Source organism: Fringilla coelebs (genome assembly GCF_963513975.1).
Source record: "Fringilla coelebs genome assembly, chromosome: 3".
NCBI classification, from domain to species: Eukaryota; Metazoa; Chordata; class Aves; order Passeriformes; family Fringillidae; genus Fringilla; species Fringilla coelebs.
This window is the reverse complement of record NC_140030.1, coordinates 110,190,240-110,209,975: the sequence shown is the minus strand read 5'-3', so window position 1 is coordinate 110,209,975 and position 19,736 is coordinate 110,190,240. Positions and strand designations below refer to the sequence as shown.

The 19,736-nt window shown below is 41.2% G+C and overlaps 1 protein-coding gene across 2 annotated transcripts in view; it reads right to left on the bottom strand.

Annotated features, from left to right (window-relative positions):
* The window catches only part of EML6 (EMAP like 6), a gene marked incomplete at both ends in the record, with an annotated part of 84,179 nt that overhangs the window by 33,691 nt on the left and 30,752 nt on the right, over positions 1–19,736 (bottom strand). For both annotated transcript variants that reach the window (XM_084201679.1, XM_084201680.1), the window contains 12 exons: positions 961–1,066; positions 1,688–1,874; positions 2,712–2,830; positions 4,644–4,750; positions 5,670–5,837; positions 6,478–6,690; positions 7,740–7,996; positions 9,102–9,239; positions 12,760–12,961; positions 14,965–15,100; positions 16,919–17,104; positions 19,602–19,670. In XM_084201679.1, the coding sequence (XP_084057805.1) occupies positions 961–1,066; positions 1,688–1,874; positions 2,712–2,830; positions 4,644–4,750; positions 5,670–5,837; positions 6,478–6,690; positions 7,740–7,996; positions 9,102–9,239; positions 12,760–12,961; positions 14,965–15,100; positions 16,919–17,104; positions 19,602–19,670 (1,888 nt within the window). The remainder of the gene's footprint in view (positions 1–960; positions 1,067–1,687; positions 1,875–2,711; positions 2,831–4,643; positions 4,751–5,669; positions 5,838–6,477; positions 6,691–7,739; positions 7,997–9,101; positions 9,240–12,759; positions 12,962–14,964; positions 15,101–16,918; positions 17,105–19,601; positions 19,671–19,736) is intronic.

Here is a 19,736-nt window from a genome sequence, read left to right as displayed (position 1 = left end):
AGGATCTTAAGAAGTTTTTTGACATCTATGCACATTATCTAATACCAGTTAAATTATCCTTATCCATTTTTCTTCCTTCTGGCACTTTATCTCCTTTCAGAGTGAGCTTATATACCACAGTGGGTCAGCAATTTCACATTTGAATTGCAGCTCTTGGATGAACACCAGGGCTCCTCTCCTGATAATGGAATATGACTGAGTTCCACAGATTTATCTTTGTGGAAGTCAAACTTCTTTTGTATAGTCTTGTCTTACAAATGTGATCTACATCCTAATGAATTCTTACCACACTTCTGGAGAGCAGAATATGAAATAAGCTATGTTTAATTGAAGAAAAAATCAGATCAAGTAGAGGATAGTTCAGATAAAGTAATCTCTTAACTTTTTAATAGAAGAAGGGAGAATGAATTTTCAAGCCCTTTTATGAAGATACAGAAGTATTTAAGTCCCCACCATATGGATGATATTCTTCAGAGCTGCACACAGGAATTATCCCTTAAAAACTGAGACAGCTTAGGGCAGCTAGCTTGGAAAGACAAGTGGGAGAGACAGCAGACAACTGTTTGTCATATTTACTTCTTCTGTAAACTCACTGAAAAATGTGGCAATTGTTAGCAAATGCAAAGAACTGGATGAGCCCAGAGGTGACATTTCCAACTCATTCATATGCTTTGAGTCACCATCCTGTCTACTTTAAAATTCTCACACCACCATGTAGACAGTGACCAGAATTCCAACTGCACGCTTGGTATTATCTACTAGACACCACCAAAATCAATCATTGACCAAGTGACCAAAGGCCCACGACTGACTTCATTACACACACTATTTTTATCCCAAGTCAGCAAGCTTCCATGTAAAATTGGTACTGGCTGTAATTTTACACCTCTTTGAATGAACATTGCATCCCAAGGACTGCTTTTAAATGACTCGTTTAGATAAACACAGGCTGTGGCGTACCTGAAAAATCCAGTGCACACACTCCTCTCTGGTGCTGGCCTTTGAGCAATGACAAACATTTCAGGGTCTGGGTGTCCCAAACATGGATAGCAGCATCTCTTCCAACCTAGATCAGAGGGTTAATTGGGCTCTCTGCCCACGAAAGTTCAAAGCACACCAGTAACAGTAATTAGCATTATCATATCTTTAAAACTCTACAGAGGTTTGTCATTTGCCCTATTTTATTTTTTTTCAAGATTTATTTTCTCATTCAGAGAAATATCAGTGGATGGTCTCTAAAACTATCAGTATTCATGGTATCATTTATCCTGATGTCTGAATGTGTATGTATACACTGAATACATAATATACAGTACCAGATAGCAGGAAAGTGCCCATCAGCTTTTATCTGAGCAAGGCTATTGAAAGCTCCTACAGTACAAAAATATTGCAACTGAGTCATGGAAGTCCAAAACCTTATAGGAAGGAGATAAATTGCAGCTTCTGTGTTTTACATGAGAGATTAAAAGTAAATATAAGACTTTTGAAGGCCATAGCACAAGACTGGCAGTGTTTACGATATATAGGAATGGTTTCATAATCACCTCCAACAGTTTCAGCAGGGAAATAGGAAACAACATTCAGTTTGCCTGGATTTAGGAGGAAACAATACATTTAAGGGAAAAGAGAATGGCATTTTTCCTAATTCTATATAAAAACATTATTGCAGTCACTTTGAACTCCCCACCTGCCCAGTAGCTACATAGTCCTTGATGGGGTGGATGCTGAGGCTGAGGATGTCGTCGTCGTGGCCGAGGTAGAGGCGCTGGGAGTGCTGCTGCCGGTTGTAGACGACGGCCACAGCGGCGATGTGATAAACCACCTCCCCTGCCTGCGTGTAGAACAGGTTGTTCCTGCAGTCATAGCCCCTGTACCTGCAGCAAACACCAAACACCTGGCTGCAGGTGATGTGATAAACCACCTCCCCCGTCTGCCTGTACAACAGGTTGTTCCTGCAGTCACAGCCCCTGTACCTGCAGCAAACACCAAACACCTCGTGGCTGCCCCACAGCTGCTCGGGAAATCTGTGCTACAAATCATTTGTGTGTTAAAGGAAAGGAGTCCTGCAGGGACAGCTCGAGCTCAGAAGTATCACAGAGACTGCTCCCACCAAGAGCAGGAATTCAGGGATCTTCTCAAGGGTTACTTTGCACTCAATTCCTAAATCAGCACTGATTTCACAAACAGGCTGTATCTTTTACACAGAATTGTGTCCAGGTAAGCTTCACAAGGAATTGGATCGGAGCAGAAATTTTTTAGGCATTTTAACAAATCACAGCTATCACAAGCAATTAACAGGGACTCCAGGAAACATCAGGTGTAGTAAGCAACAAGAATAAAATGTAATTGCATAAAACTCAACACGGATGTATTATTTATCAGTGTTACAAGCTTCCCATGTTCCTTAACAAAGAGAATCATGGGATGGTCTGGGCTGGAAGGGACCTTATGGATCACCCAGTTCCACCTCCTGCCACAGGCAGAGCCATCTCCCACTGGACCAGGTTGCTCAGAGCTCCACCCAGCCTGAAATAAAGCTGAAAATAGAAAATCTGTGTCTGATATCCTAAGAATTAACCACAGTAACAATGACAAATTAATTGTGGGTAAGCACCAAAAAATGCTTTGCTTATGCTCTGATACGAGTTGTTAGAACACCCCAGCAATGTTAATCAATCAGAAATAGCAAATATTATTTGATGTTACTCTACCCATGTATAAACTGCAGCTTCAAGCTGTCCTCAGGCGCTCTCTCTCTCTTAAGGAAGGGCACAGAATGGTTTTTCTCTTTACTTTGCTGTTTCAGCTGAGGTAGGTCTTCTTTGTAAACCTAAAGAAGAATTGCTAAAGTTAACTGCACAGCTCTGGTTTTCTGAATATTTGTATCTGTGAGTGAAAGTGACTTTAAGCATGAAATTTAATAGATGCTAATGTGATGCAGAGTGGTTCCAATGCAGAGCCAGGCACTATTGTCCCCAGCCTTCAGATGATAATAAATGTTTCCTGGACAATGAATTCTCCTGGTCTGAGTGGTCCAGAACAGTAATCTGGAGCAGCAGCAGCAGAGTGCATTCTTTCCAGAAGATTCCAGTGTCACTTAGTGAAAAGCAATGTAAATGGTGACTGGGAGTCCCCAGGTGTTTTTTACTTTCATCTGTGCTGCAGTGCCCAAGCTCAAAGCTGAGCATGAAGAACTGCTTCTATCTCAGAATTATGGTGAAATACACAGGAACCAAAACCACTTCAGTGATCTCCCAATGTGTCCACAACCCCAAAGCACAGTTACAGATCTATAAATACACAAAATACTTTCCATTTAAACACTTTAGAAATGTTGAAACTCTGTGGAGATACTAAAGGTGTTTGAAGCATCCCCAGACAAAACCCATCACAATGCTGAAACGTAGCTTTAGTGTCTGTTTTTTGTGCCTACATTTCTTGGACAAATGGATAATAAAATTTCCACTCCCACAGAAATCTACCTGACTTCCTAGAAGCAACACTGGATTTTTGGAAAGAAAGGAAAAGAAAGAAACAAACTCAGTGAAACAAAATACTGGGGCATCTTGTTCTGATGCATCTCAAAATGCAGAATCCTCTCTGCTGCTTCAGCAATAATATTAAAAAGGAAAAAAACCAAACCAAACCCCAATTCTCAAAATAAGATTAATGTTTTTAATCATTAAAAACTGTGCTTTTGTCAATTATTTCCTTTAACAAAATGCCAAATGCAGCTTCTGCTTGGGGCTGTCTCCCATTTCCCATGAGAGATGCTATTTTAAAGATGCTTCTGGTTTTCCATGAATTAACCTGCTTGAAATATTGCTCTTGAACTGCCTGCACTGATATTGTCACTTGTAGTTTTTAAACCCAGATGTCCTTTTTGACACACAGACAGTGTGGAGGAGGATGATGACTGATTTGAATACAGATGGAAAATCAGGAGGAGGAGGGGAGGAGGAGAATGACCAGCACTCCAGTGAAACTGGGAGTGAATGAAAGGGAAGGGAGAGAATTCATTTGTCAATCACGATCGATCTCTGTAATAAACAGGTGAAAGAAGCTGTTGTCAGAAGGACCTTTGCAACTGACTGTAGTCTAGAAAGTGAGGTGAAAAGATAAAGGATGCCTTTGCCTAAAGCCTGGAATGTTCGAGGTGAACTTCCCACATCCCAGAAAGCAGCGCCATGCCAGCCATTAAATCCCTTAAATCAACATGAACCAACTTATTCTGTGATTCCCCCCCTAATACAAGATCCCCCTTAACACAGGAATTTCTGACCTTTCCCCATTGCAGCTGAGAGCTCACTGGACAAGGGGACAGGCAACACACTCAATGACAACAGCTCCTGCAACCAGGTTCAAGTGACTTGTAAACAGAGTCCCAATCACAGAGTCGTTTGGCTTGAGAGGGACCTTAAAGATCACCTTCCAATCCCCAAAACACTTGAAAATTCTTTTCTCCAAACCCTTTCAAATTCTCATCTCCAGCTCAAGGGTTTATGTAGATTGGTTGCATAATCAGCTGAATACCATCAAAATAACTGAGAGCAGTCTATGAGTCAGCAGTAAACTTCCTCTCTTTGCTGAACAGTGATGGGAACTTGCCAGGTAATTGGCCCTGGGAGTTATTTCACACTCACCTGGCGATCATAGTTGATTTGAGCTTCCTGCTCAATGTCAGAATCCAGCTCTGGCACGTCAGACAAATCTGAATCTGATTCCTCACTGTAGGAATCAACACCACCTTCTGCTTTAAAAAAAAAATAAATGAAAAATCAATATATCGAACACATTAAATCACAGGAAAATAGTGTGTGACATTTTTATATAATTTAGACTATGGGCAAAGTAGTATTCAAGAAATCTGGAAGCTCAAGCAGCTTGTAAAAGTCACGGGGGCTGACTGAATGTGTCAGGCTTCATTTCTGTCTCTCCTGTTTCCCTGCCTGGGGCAGGAAGGTGGCAGAAAGAAGCAAAATCACTGAGCAGCTACTGGTACAGTTCCAGCATCAGAGAATTCTGCTTTCAAAACAGGGTCTGGAGAGCAGACACACACAAATGACAAATAAAAGCTTTCACTGATCATTCTTTGTGCTTAAAATATTTGCTGCAATTTAGATAATTGACCAAATTGTGCATGTACAGAGTGAAATTTTGCCCTTCTGCTGCAGGGAATCCCAATTTTAGCAACCACCATGACACAGTTCATATGGCTTTGGTAGGATATTGTAAAGATCATGACTATAAGAAGAATATCTGAAGTACAGCTACTGCATAAATATGAGAAATTTGTTGCGAGATACGTGAGATTGCATTGAAAAATAAAACTAAACAATTAAACGTGTTAAGTGCGACTTCTGAATCCAAGTTAGATGGCTAAGGTTGAAAATTTAATTATCCATCCCTCTAAATGTCTTCTTCCACACACTTTGGGGAATGCTGTTTATGTATTCCCAAACACAAATACTGCAGACTGCAGCAGCTTTTAATGTGGCTCAAACCAAGGCTTGTCTTTGAGAGCTTCAATGTCCCAAACATGCTGAGTATATGCAATTCCAAAGAATTATGAATTTTTCTTTCCTGTTAAATCAATAAGAGCTCTTCCAGCAGTGCTGCATTCTCTGCTGATTTAATTTAACAAATACTTGAACAGAGATGATGTTTACCTTGTGGAGAGGCTTCCAGGATGCCATTGGTTATCCCTTCTGGAACAAACCTCCACTGAAAAACAGAGTGATCAGCACCTCCTGTGCTCAAAACCCACTGGAAATCATGGGACCAGCGCACATTGGTGACATGGGCTGAGTGGCCAACATATTTCCTGAATTTAGCTCCTGAAAACAAGGGAGAACTGTTGGTATGTAAGGGGAAAAATTAACCTTATACTAATGAAGTTAGAGTCCTAATAGAAACATACATTTGTGAAATCTGACAACCAAAAACTACTCAAATGCCCCATTTAATATGGTGATACAAAAGTAATTGTGATATAAAAATAAGTAGCATAAAATAATCTGGACAATCTCTTCAGTTGTCAGAAAAGTACTTCAATCTTGGCAGGAAGTACCAGAAACACACAAGGTTTAGTTTTCACCTTTCTGGCCATGAGTGCCAGTGTGAACTCAACACTGCATTACATTTTTTCTGAAATACAAATTTTGCAAATACACTGAGATGTGATATCACAGTAAACACTGAAGCTCACAGAAGGGCAAAAGGTTGTTCAATTTGGATTGCTGGCTTTATGCTTGGCACAGTGCAAATCCTGAGGAAGCAGCCACACATTCTCAACACTTCTGAAAACAGCTACACAGAGAGGGCTAAAGTTTGCTCTCTGTATCCATTAATACTCACAGGAATTGTGCACACACTAATTGGAATTTTACACCAGAATGAAAAGCCATCATTAGAAAATGCACTGATACAGTGATGAGGTAAATCTTGCATTTTCAGCCATACAAAATTCCATCTTACCTTTCTTTAGGCACGGAAATCTGAATAATTTCACCAGGCCAAAGTCATCACCAGTCACCAGCACGGAGCTGTTGTAGTTCCCATCCACAGAGTTGACATCTGTGATGTTTGTGTATTTTGGCCAAATTCCACTCACTTCAGATCCTATCACACAGGTCCATGAAGCCCAGTGAATTCCTTTGATCTCATCTTTGCTTGTTAGATGTTTCCCAGCTGAAAATGCGCAGGTCAATAACCAATTTCATTATTTGCTTTTTAGAAACTCTGTTTCTTTTCATCATATTTATCTGTGTATTCTAGTTGTAATTAATTTTTAACCTCAATTAAGAAGAGTCACAATCTCCTTTAAATTATTATAATCTCTCATTTATGGTGTTTGAGGACAGCCCACATCTGAGGAGTTCTAATGCAGCTGCATTAGAAATAATTAGAATACTAATGAGAATTAGTATGCTAATTAGGATTGGCATGATAAAAACATATGAAAGTGGAAAAACTTTATAATTCCAAATCTACCAAAGAAATGCCTTCAGTAGAAAGTACTGTGAATAGCATGAGTTCTTTGAACACTTTCAAGTGCTTGAAGGTTAATAATACACAATTTTCAATCATGCTCATGTGCTAGTAGGAGTTTTTCATCCGCATTAAGTCCCTGAAATGTGAGTATTTGGTCGCTTAGCCATTCTGTACTGGTACTTTTTACTTACAGGGGCTGGTTTAGAGTTGATTGAAAGCTGCCAAACTAGCTCAAAAAAGCCCAAATTTTTATTTCTAAAGCACTCTTCTGCAAAAGTTTCCTCTAAATATTAGAAAGCATTCTCAAATAAGAGTGAGAATAAATAAATTAGTTATCAGTGTTGTTTCTACCAACAAGCTTTTACAGTGAGAACCTCAGCAATTTGAGCCGACTCAAACAGTTCTCCTATTTTTAGTTACAATCTGAAAAACATTCTGTTCACTAACAGGAATCATTCATCAAGGAAGGGCAATAGGGATAGAGGGGCTTTGGTAGTTACCTAAGAGAGAGTCAAGCTGTAAAAGCTGCTATGAAAAAATATGCAATTTACACAGCAGAGACAGCTTTTCCTTAAAGCTGAGGATATTCAGTGAGTACTGATTGAAAAAATGAACAGTGGGTATTTCTCTATGTTCCAGCCAGGAAACTCCACTTTCACCTGTAATATTTGTATCATATTTGCGGCATTCTCTTCAACCAAAACCAAAATCTAATTGTTTATAACACAAGCCCCTTGTAGACTTACAGGGCATCTTGTAGAAGAGCCTCTCTCCAGCACCATCGTTGGTCTGCAGGAACTTGCTGTCCACAGACCAGTCGATGTGGGTGATGAAACTGGAGGATTTGTTGCATTCCCCAATTTTTTTGTATCTCTGGGCCACGGCGTAGATGTCCACGGGCCCGTCGTTGGAGCCCACGGCCAGGTAGGAGCCATCCGGGGAAAACTTCATCTCATGGATCACCTCCTTGCGGTCCTTGATGTGAACCACCTCGGTCATGTCCCTGCAGGAGCCACAGGGGACAGTGACAGCTGGACACCCAGCAATTTGCAAGCCACAGATAAGACAGATGCACTGAGTAATTTGTGCAACAGAAATTCGATTTTGCTCTAAATATCCTTTTTCCGTGGATAACTTCCTATTGCTTCCATGGACTCTAAGCATTTTTTTAAGCAGCAGACAGAAACCACTCTGCCTGTCCACAATGATTCTCTTCACCTGCTCTAACGAAGTATTGCTAGCAGCATGCAACCCAAGTTTACTGAGATACATTTTGTAAGTATATCTTTTAAATCCTGACACACAGCACTGTTAAAAGCAAGGTCCTGAAAGGAGAAGCATTCCTAACCCAAGGCAGAGATTTCTAGGAGGCATCAGACAAATTAACAAGGACAAGATTACTGGGAGACAAAGATGATTAACTTCTTTAGAAGAGTCACTGGGAAGGCTTTTAAATGAATATGAACAGCTCATTTAAGTTTTGTTAAAGTCATTAAAGCAGAGCATTATAGGGGTTTTCCCAGGTTTTTCCCTCCTATCAGTTTAGAGTTCCAAGTATTTTAAGTATATGTTTGGAAAATGTATGGAGAATAGTCAGGAGGGGGTAAATCCTTCCAGGTACCAATTACAACAGCTGTTGTGTTTGGCTGTTTCACTCTATGGCCCATTTAAGGCTTTACCTGCTTTTGTGTGCCCTCCATAACAGCATTTCAGACAGAAAATGCTTAAGATGCAGCCACGTAGAAAAAGGCTTTCCACTTACATAAAAAATAGAATTCAGGTTTATCTTGACTTAAAAATGTCTTTTGGTGACCAATTATTTTGCCTGGTATGTGTATGACAGGAAATAAATCATCAGTGAAGAAGATCCCTCTCCAAACTCCGTTCTCTCTGTTATGCACTTTTCTTCTCACTAAATACCCGCATAACTTCAGACTTGAAAATCTTAAATTTCATCAACATTATTCCTAAGAACCAATATTTTGAAATTAATTAAAGCATAAATTTTCTCCTCTTTGCCAAACTACCACCTTTTAAAAGGGATATGGATGCACCTGCAATTATTATTTCTTTTTCTTCTGATAAGATACCCAGGGGTTTTTTCTTACCTTACTCTGAGGACAATGAAGGAGCCATCCTTCATCCCAAGCGCCAGCTGGGATCCGTCAGGACTGAAGGACACGCTCCGTACGGCCTCTTCCATATTGCAGCGAGCGATCAAGGCATGGTCAGCAAGGCTCCACAACCTGCCCCAAAGGGAAGGGAAAGCAGGAGGGGGCTTTTCCTGACTGCCCAGGATTTGGGTGTCTTCAGGAGGAACCCCAAAGGTCTAACTCAGCTGGGAAAATCACTTGCACACACCCCTTGTGTTAATATTGTGTAAAGGATTGAGCTCCTTTCAACCTGAACACAACTGTGGCAGAAGAAAACAGAGTGAAGCTCAATTACACCATCATTTGGTGTTATTTCCAGACTTCACTTATCTGACTGAATTCCCCACAGTGAATAATAAAAATGAAGCTTCTGTAGACAGGAAGAGTCAATGCAGCTCAGAGTGAAATTTTCACTGAAAGCAACACTCAGGGAACATCAACATTCCAACCACAGGGAAGACTTTCTTGTCCTAACTCTGAACGAGCTAGGAGACAAAACTGCATATTGATTCCCTTATTTGTATCAATGCAATTAAAATGAATCAAGCAGTAAATTATGTCTTAAGATAAAGGCAAATAATGGCCCAATATTTTTCTGAAGGAATGGAAGGAGCTTCCCAAAACACTACAGGTTGGCTCATCAGATCTCAATAGTCTGAAAGACTTGGTAATTTAAAGAACAAGTGAAATCATGGGGAAAAATGCATAAAAGACCTCTCTCAGAGTAGAAGAATTAAGGCAACACCACCCAACTATCTTTGTTTTGAGAATAGAGTCATCAATGTAATGTAGTGATAACATCTTCAGTAAAATATGTGAATTCTGAACCAGCAGATGTGATTATGTGCTAAACTGGAGAAAAGAACAATTTGTGCAAGAACTGTAACATGACACTGGACTGAGCTGTAGAGCAAAGCTGGCCAGAAAGGAACCCCCAGGCTGGATGGGAGAGCCCACTGTGAGTTACAGTAAAGGCTCTGGAACAGTAACAATTCCTATTTTTACTGGTGGCACTGGCATCAAGGATCATGTGGATGCTGCTGAGCTCGGCTCTGCACAGGGAGCTGGGAGGCACTGGGAGCACAAGAGGCTCCAAAGGAGAAGTTCTGTTGTTGGCACTGGAATAAACAGCATAAACACAACTTGGATGGAGCCTGAAAAGAAGGTGGAAAATAAATGAATGTGGGACATTAAAACTGTTTTCAAAGACAAACATGAAGCAGGATCAAGAATCTTGCAGTCTTACAAGGCAGAAACTGTGAGCCCAACATAACAAGGAACGAACCAGGAAGGCTTTGGAAAGACTTTGAAGAAAACACTAGGATACAATTGTTGCTCCAAAATGTTGCCTCCACATAAATCAGTTTGTCGAATACTCTGGAAGCCTAATTGCAAAACATGACAACTTATTTAATAAATGAAATAAATAATTCTCTATGCCTTCAGAGAATGACAATTTTCCCCTGTTCCTGTGGTAAGAGAGAGAAAACAGGCAGCTTTCCTAGTTGAGATGGTTTGCTTTGGAAATTTAAAATGTTAGAAACCTATATTTGGCTAGAAACTTCTCTCAGCTGGGCTAGGGAAAAATACAGTCAATCCCCTTCTCAGACAGCCTAGACACAAGAATACCATCTGACTCACTAAATACTTTTATTTCTAAACCAATTTAGATTTCTATTACATACCACTCTTTGAAAAATAGTGTGATAATCAAATACTAAGAAAAATTACCCAGTGAAGGGCAATACAGAAACATCCCTGTGGATGCAATTTAAATATTACAGAAAAATTGTAGGAAAATCTTTTTGTGTACTTTTTTATCTTAATGAAAGTATTTATATGTTTCACTGGAATTCCTCACATGAAGCCAGTCTATAAAAAAATCCCACTAGCATTCAAATCCCATCCTCTCTAGTGCCCAAACAGCTCAGAGATGTGTGATGTCAGGCAGTAAAATCCCTGCATAGTTGAGAGAATGGTACATCCAAAGGCATCAGAACTGCTCCAACAGAGATAAGAATGATAAGAGCAGCACTAATCAAGGTTTGATGTGCACACACATCCTGCAGTGCTTCCTGGAGGGGCACGAGCTGGGTCAGGCTCTGAGTCAGCAGCACCTCCTCCAGCTCCAGGAGCTGAATTACTCTGCCCACCAAGGGATGAGCTCAAGACAAGAAATCCCATCTTAGTAGGGCTTATCGGCTTGAGGGCAGTGCAATGCTAATCCCAGCTTTGCAGCCCTTCCTCCAGAACTGACCTGCACCCTGCCAGGACACTTGTGCCTGTCTGTAACACTGGGCAGGCAAACCCCAGCAGAAGAGACCATTCATGCATTGCAGAAACTGAGAAATAATCCTCCTGTGGGAAGCAGGGAGAAAACACAACTGTAGAGAACTGGCAGCTCTGTGGGTTTCCCACTTGGATTTTAATTGGAGTTAGAAAGAGATGAGAGATGGCAGGGATAGGAAACCAGTACAAGTGAAAAGACTGAAAGAGAAGAAAAAAGAAAGCCCAGCTGAGCAGCAAGCCTCAAGGCAGAGGTGAATCATAATGTCCAACCTGAAGGAGCAGTAGTCAGAAGCTGGGTGTATGGTAGGAGACGAATTTTTCGCACTCAGGAAAACCCCCATCTCTTTAACCAGAGGTAAATAATCTGTTCCACCGGGCAGAGTCCATGCTCAGGTGAGAACACACAGCAAGCAGCTGTGTAGGTGTGGACTCAGCAAGAGTCTGAGCTGGAAAAGGAGCATCCTTGACTTTGTGACAATGTCCACAAATATGTGGACAAAATTTAAAAATGCTGCTGGCAAAGCCTCAAGACACAAGTGGTATAACTAAACACAGGATCACAGAATATCCTGATTTGGAGGGGACCCATGAGGATCACCAGTTCAGCTCCTGGCCTTACACAGACACCCCAATAATCCCACCCAGTGAATCCTTGGGAGCGTTGTCCAAACACTCCTGGAGCTCTGGCAGCCTCAGGACTGTGACCATTCCCTGTGGAGCCTGGTCAGTGCCCCACCACCTCTGGGAAAGAACCTGTTCCTAATATCCATTCTAAACCTCCCCTGACTCAACTCCATCTGTTCCCTTGGGTCTTGTCACTGGTCACAGACAGAAGTGATCAGTGCCTGCCCCTCCACTTCCCCTTATGACGTTGGCGCATTTTCATTAATCTCATTTCCTGGCATTTTAACTGAATTAGTTTTAGATCAGATTTCCTAAACACTCAAGGCTGAGGCAGATACCTTCTGAGTAAAACACTGGACAAAAGTATTCAGGCTTTAAGCTTGTTGCTTAATATTACCAGAAGAGAAGTAAGAGGTGACCCTTCCCCATTTAGATCCCCTGTACACAGCAGGAATAAATCAATAATACTAGGAGAAGATATAAATCCAGCATATTTCGAACACAAATTTAGATTATTTTTACATGATGTGTGGCACCCAAATATGAAAACTGAAGCGAAAAAACAAAGTTGCTAAGAAAAATACGGGGGATAGGGGAAACATTGTCTTAACAGAGTCTTGGCATAAGGCCAGCGAATCGATTCATGACAAGTTCAGGTGCCCCTGCAGTAATGAAACGAACCGAGCGAGCGCAGCCTTACCGCACGGAGCGATCGTCGCTGCCGGTGACTGCCAGAGGCTTCTTGGGATGCACGGCCAGGGCCCAGAGCTCCCCCTCGCAGTGGCCCTGCATGATCAGCATGGGCTTGTCCCTCTCCCTCACCAGCACCTCGAAGATCTCGCTGTCCTGTGTCCCCGCCAGCAGGCGGTCGGCTTTCCAGCACACGCTGCGGATGGACAGGCCTGGGGGCACAGCGGGAGCGGCCCTCAGTGCCAGCTGTGCCACAGCCGACACCGCTGGAATTCCAGAGGTCATTCCCAGCTGACATCCTGGGCCACTGGGGTCACACAGAACATCCCAGCTGATTCAAAGCTCAAGGCAGTTCTGTCAGATTTTCTCCATTTGGCACACAGAGAAAGCTCAATCCTGGGAAAACATGCTTGCTGCACACCTTGGGAATTTAAAAACCGGCTCCATTTCACAGGATTTAAAGATCTAAATTTTATATTAGTCAAGGGGTTCCTGTGACTGAAGCTGGTTTATTCCTTTTTCCAGTGCTTTACTTTTTTGTGCATTCAAATAAAATTTTAATGGTGAATTTGAATGGCTTGTGCCCATTTATCACACTTCTCCGCTTTAATCAAAGTGGATTAAAAAAAAACATAAAAAAATACATCCCTTCTCCCCAAACCAACAGAATTTGGCTTCGTATAACTTTGAAAGAACTTAATATTATTCCAAAAATCTGATCCCTACTTTGCAACTGGAATTTTACTGACCACAAGCTCAAAAACACCCTCTCAGCAGGCTGATCAATTTGGAAGCACTCTCTGGTCAACTGCTTGCAGGGTTTGTATTTTCTGTTCCACTACATGAAAAAAGTTTGGATAATAGATCTGGATGCTGTGAGATGTGAATGAATAAAAAAATCCATTTGTCATGCAATCAAGGTCACCCACATCATCATTTTCACATTTTTGGAACCAAATACATAATGCAGTGAAATATTGGTCACATAAATAAAATATTCTCATCTCCTGAGAAGGTTAAATTAATCCTAATTTATTTTCCTGTCCACTTCCAACAGCTTTTAATCTTTCTAATGCCATTTTATGACTTAGCTAAATTCATACTGAAGTTCTGACTTTCATCTTCTCCTTGGTACATACCAAGGACCACACAATGGAATTCAGCCTGGAATTTGGTGGAAGATGGACATTGTTAAGATTTAGAATACAAACACACCTTTGGATGTGGGAAAGGCAATGCTCTCTGTGAACACACTGCACATGAGGAAAGATTACCTGCTCTCAGGGTTTGTTTGACAGACAATGCCTTTGCAGAATGCTTTGGAAAAATAACTGGAAGGGAGGGACAGAAGGTCCCAAGTAAGCACTAAGGCTCAGCCATTGCTTGAGGCTTCAGATGTGCTTAAATTCATCAGTGCCAATGACAACTGAAAGTGAAGCCCCACTTCCAGAGGTTGGGAGTAGCCTCAAAGGCAGTTTTCACTCGCCCATTTTGCTTTTTGGGTATTTGTTGCTACTGTTTTCTAGAAACTCATGCTAAACATTATGATTCAAAAAACTGCCAAAGGCTGCAAAAAACTACATAAAGCCAGGAGTGCAGAGCACAGGAACTGCTGCTTGAGTGTCTTGGGTGTCTTTTTGAGGCCTAAATTCCACGAGCGAACACTACACCCTTGATGAAGCGTGCATTGTGATCCACGAGATTATAAGTGCTTCAAATCATAAAATAAAGTGATGACTGAGCTCACAGGAAGCAGGATTAGATTCAACAAATGTGATTATCACCAATTTAATAACACCAATTTAATAAACCTGCCAAGTGCTACCATTCCAAGTGCATGAGTAGAGTGTTCAGATGGTCAGCATCTCTGAGTACTGGGTTCCAAAAATCTCAATTAGTTAAATGAATTGCAAGTAGTTAATTAATTAAGGATTGACTAACTTCATTCTCCCATCTTAAGGTGTTTAATTAGTTCTCACTTATCTTCTTGCATTTGCATGGTGGGGAGCAGTGATTTCATCCCTGTGTTTATAGCATGAACCATGGAACACTCCACAGGTTACAGAATTGTCAGAGAGGGAACACAGATCCAAAAATAAATACAGTCATTAAGTAAAAAAACAGCAGTATGCAGAGGCATCTATGCTTCACATTAAATGCTGTCACAATCCATTATCCAGATGTGTGAAAAACCATTAAAGGAACAGCTCATTACCTTTGTATCCTTGTTCAGTCTCCCTGAGATCAATTTTAGTAATTGGTTTGAACTCAGTGTCCCACAAACGAATGCAGCCATCTCTCCCTCCAGTGGCAAAGCCTTCTTCACAAGCATACATACTAAAAATTCCAGCCTGTCAACCAACAGCAGCCCAAGTTTTAAAGGTCTTTACAAGCAATTTAAACACACAAAGCAAACGTTTTCAAACAGACTCTCGTTAAAGGCCAGAAACTGCTGGGCACAGAAGTGTTGCCCATGCAGAAAGCAAACCAGCAAACACAGCTTTTATTTCAAGTGCTCCCCTCGAGTGTTTTATGTAGAACACCTTTGTGCAAACAGCAGTGACACAGCCTATCTGCAGAACTTCACATTTAGGTTTGGTAATATTATGACAAGGACAATTGGAGAACCAGTGGAGCACTTAAAGTAAAGAGTTACCTGTGATAAACAAAACCAAGCAAACAAGCAATACAAATATTCTTACAGGAGCAGAGGTGACTGAGACATTCTTTCATGAATTCAGTTCAGACATCATTTGGAATCTGACAGGAACTGAAAGTGTCAATTCATTCTCTTTGTTGAAAACAAGTTTCTATGACAGTTTGAATTTCTCCTTGGTTTTGAAAATGCCTCATGATTAATGACTGTGCTGAACTACCTTGGAATAGTTCAAGGAATGCCTGCTGAGCCAGTTTTTTATCAGGAAAACCCTGGCTAGGAGATAAGTTGAACTGCATGAAGATAAATACAATGGAGAGAAGACCTCAATTTTCAAAGTGGCCTTGTGCAATGTCTTCATAAATTAATATTTCTAATTACATAGAGATTGCATGTTAGCAATGGCAAACTCCATAATTCATCACATTATGTATAAAAAGGTTGTATTTAATAATTTTAATGAACCTAACTAAAATTCTGCAAACAGAATTCTGCTAATATACTACAGGGGGTTATTGCTTGCCAAAGACATTCCTGTGTTATTGCAGTTGCAGTTTCATGGTAGTTCCTCAAGTAAAATGCCCCACTGACTCCAGTCTCTCTGCTTTCATAAATTAGGGATTATTTTTGTAACTAATCAGTCTTTAGATCTCATTTGAAGAGGTCCTACGAATCCTGATGAACTGTCACCATAACTAATTTTGGGAAATCAGGAAAAAACCCATTATTTTGCAGTGCTCTTTCTAGAACAAAACTATAGTAAGAAGCGCTAGATGCCATACCATTTTTCTAAAGAAAATTGTTCTGTTTCCTTTTGTTCCAAAAACCCCACATCAGAAGGCCATTACCCACAGTCATATTCCAAATGGAAGCAGTTCTCAAACACATTTGAAATAAGACAAGGAATCCCTACTGTATCTTATTGTAGCAAAACCAGAGAGAAATTAATTGTATTAGCCTGGTTAGAAATCTAACACAATCCTGCAGGTCCCCCTTTCACTCTGTAATGATGAGAGATCCAGACTGGGGGTGGTGGTTTGTGGGTGTGTGTTATGGAGGCAATTGGAGTAAACTCTTTGGAGTATGGCTGGAGCGCAAACTCACAGATTCAACAGCCTTGCTCCACACTGAAGCTCTTCTGAGGAGTCTGTCTCCAGCATTGGGAATTTCAGTGGTAAAATTCTATTTAAGCCTAGATAATCTGCTTACCAACTATTTTTAAGTAAACTGAAGCTACTGAATATGTGAAACTTTAGGTGCACAGACTTCATTTGAGGTTTGGTTTACATGATTAGATGGAGGCTATAAATAACAGCAGCGTTGGCACTATCAGCTCAGCATCTGTTGGCAACATGTCAACAAATACAACATTACATCTAAGTTCTTAATTGCTGAACAGCCTCTCAGACATGCTTCTGACCTGAAACAGAAGGAAATCTTTGTAGCTAAGCCTCCAGGAAGTTTTTAATTCAATGATCAGCTCCTTATCAAACAGACATAAAACACCACTTACACTGTGTGCTCCTTGAATTGTGCGCACCAAGTTGAGCCCTTTCCAAACGTATATGTCCCCATTTAAAGCCCCAGAGTAGGTGATGTCTTCTTTAGCACAGGCTAAACACAGGATTGTTTGGAGATCTCCTGTTTTACCAAATATTCCTCTCTTTGCTGTCAGGGCGTTTCCACACAGCGTCCAAAACTGTGAAATGTAAATGACAGATCAGGAGAGGTTTCTGCAGAATTTCTGGTTTTTCACATTAGTGTGCAGATCGTAGACACATCCTGACAGAGCAGTGTCTGGGCAGGCACTGAAGAGATTTCTTCAGTCCTATCAGAACATCCACTACTCCAAAGCTTGCCCATTTACCAAGGAAAGATCCAGGCAAATATGGTACATCTAAATCCAAACCAAAGGACCAACCTGCTTGAGGGGGTGAGGCTCAATGCTGCCTCACCACTGCCACACTGCCCCTTCTCATTCTCTCACTGTCCTTTTTCAGCTTTTGCTGGGAAATGCCATCCAGACAAGTGCAGGTACTTAAACCCAAGCAAATCCCATTTTTCTTGTCTGCAAAACACAGCTACAGCACTGAAGTGATAAAATACTTTCTTATACAACCGGTGTGCTGGAGCAGACATTTCTGCCCTTCTCCAGAGCACTGAAAGAGTTCTGCCCCTCAAATATAGTCACAGTTACTGAGAAGCCATCTGTTCCACGGGGACTGCAAACACTCGTACACGAGACAGCTCCCTGACTCCCAGAGTAACAGGTTCCCAAGTGTGGAGAGGGGACTTCCAGCTGCCACCCAAAGTCATTAACATTCTGCAAAAAGGAATCTAAGACTGACTGGGGAAGAGAAGAAGAGTGAAGAAAACAAAGTTTGCCTCAGAAGGTTGTCTTTGGAGGTGAGCTAGAAATACCAGACTACTTGTTTTTTAATAAGAGTGCTTTTTTAAAATTTAAATAAATATAATTTATCAAGCAGAGACCACTGTTTGTGTACTCAGCTCCCCCTCGAGGACCAGACATTCTGGGGAAGGCAGAACAAAGAGAATATCAATGAGAGATGTGCAAGAGAAGTGCTGAAATCTCCAGTCCTGTCAGCACCAGGACGTTCTGGACAGGTGCAGATACAGAACAGCAAATCTCTGGGGAGCAGCACAGCACAGTGTGTCAGTGGAGCCATCCATGCTCTGTCATCTGGCAGACACTGAACAGGAATAGTGATGTGTCTGACATGGATTCATCACATCCATCTATTCCACTTCATTTGCCTACAGCCAAAGTTTTAGGTATTTTTCTAAAATTATTTATTCCAGAAAATCCTTGGATTAAGATTTTATATTTCAGCTCCTTCTCTGTTAATTCAATTAAATATTCCCTTTCCTCTTAACATCAGCCAATTTAGAAGGCAGAGGGAGTACTGTCCCCAGGGCTCTCGTTCCTTGAGTAAAACCTAACCTCTCCTCCTTTCTGGTCAGCTGAGGAAGGAGTGCTAGAAGGAAGGAGTCCTCTAACACTGAGACAGCAGTGTTAGAAGGGCGGAGGGAGGATCCTGAGCTCAGTGAGAGATTCCTTAGCTCCTGGGCTTTACCTCAGCTTCTAATCCCTGCTCAGCCAAATGAGCCAGCAGAACTGGACTGCTAACAGAATAAACAGCCCAATTCCCACAGTGATACAATTCCTTTAGAGCTGTCATTATCACATTCCCACAGCCTCGTACCAAGGAGCTGCTGGAGCACCACTGGAGGGGAACACAGAGTAATTTCCCCTCCATGCTGCTTTTTTCCCATTTTTTGGCACTCCTTTATCTCCATGTATTTACAGTGCCTGGTATTCTGTGTGTTCAGGGTGATTATGGCCATTTTAAACAGAAGACAGGTGCCAAACAAACACAGGTTTTGGAAAACAGCTTGCAGAACACAACAGATGGTATCACTGCTGCCAAAACCACCCACAGTTTGAAGCAGTGGTGGTTTAAGGGCACAAGCTTCTCAGGAACCAGAACTAGAGATATTAACTGGTTTCCTAAACTTTTAGTTAAAGCTCTTCCCACCCCAGTCATGTGAAATAATTGCCATCTGTTAGGAATGTTTTTGAGGAGACAGGAGAAAAACAGAAACCTGAAAGAGATATTGGCAGACAAGGATTTGTTTCTAAGCTTTCCAAAGTCATAAGAATGTTTTATCCTAAACATCTAATATATATGTAGGTTTATATTTCAGACACTTCCATAAAGGGTGACTTAGAGGAGCAAACAGTGGGGCACCAGAGTTTTGTCTCTGCAGGCACTGCACAGTTCTCAGTGGTGTTACATGAGAAGCCCAAGTGCAGGTCATTCTGTTCACACTTTCTACCTTGGCTCCTCCTAGAGCTGCACAGTGACCCTTTGTGATGCTGGATGAGGGAAATCCCTGAAGGCTGAGACCATTAGGGTGGAATGGAGTGGGCAGAAGACCCAAAATTATAAGAATATAATGATGAAAATTACATCAAAGAATCCTCCTCACTGTCTTGTTCAGGTAATCTGCAGCTCAGGCACTGCTGAATTTCTGAACTGGCTTCAAACAAAATATTCTGCAAAATGTTCACATAAAGAAAGAAAAATATAATTTGTCCCATATTTCAAGTCCTCATCAGGTAAGAACACAGATTTTTTTTTTGTGTGTGTGTGCAAACAATGAAAGCTCTTTACCTTTATGTGTTTTACTCCACAGCTGACAATTCTGTTTGGCTGATATTGATCCCAGGAAATATCGAATATCTGTTAAGAAATATAGTAAGCTGATATTTTAACCTATACAGTAATGGCAGCTAGGTTCAGCTTGCT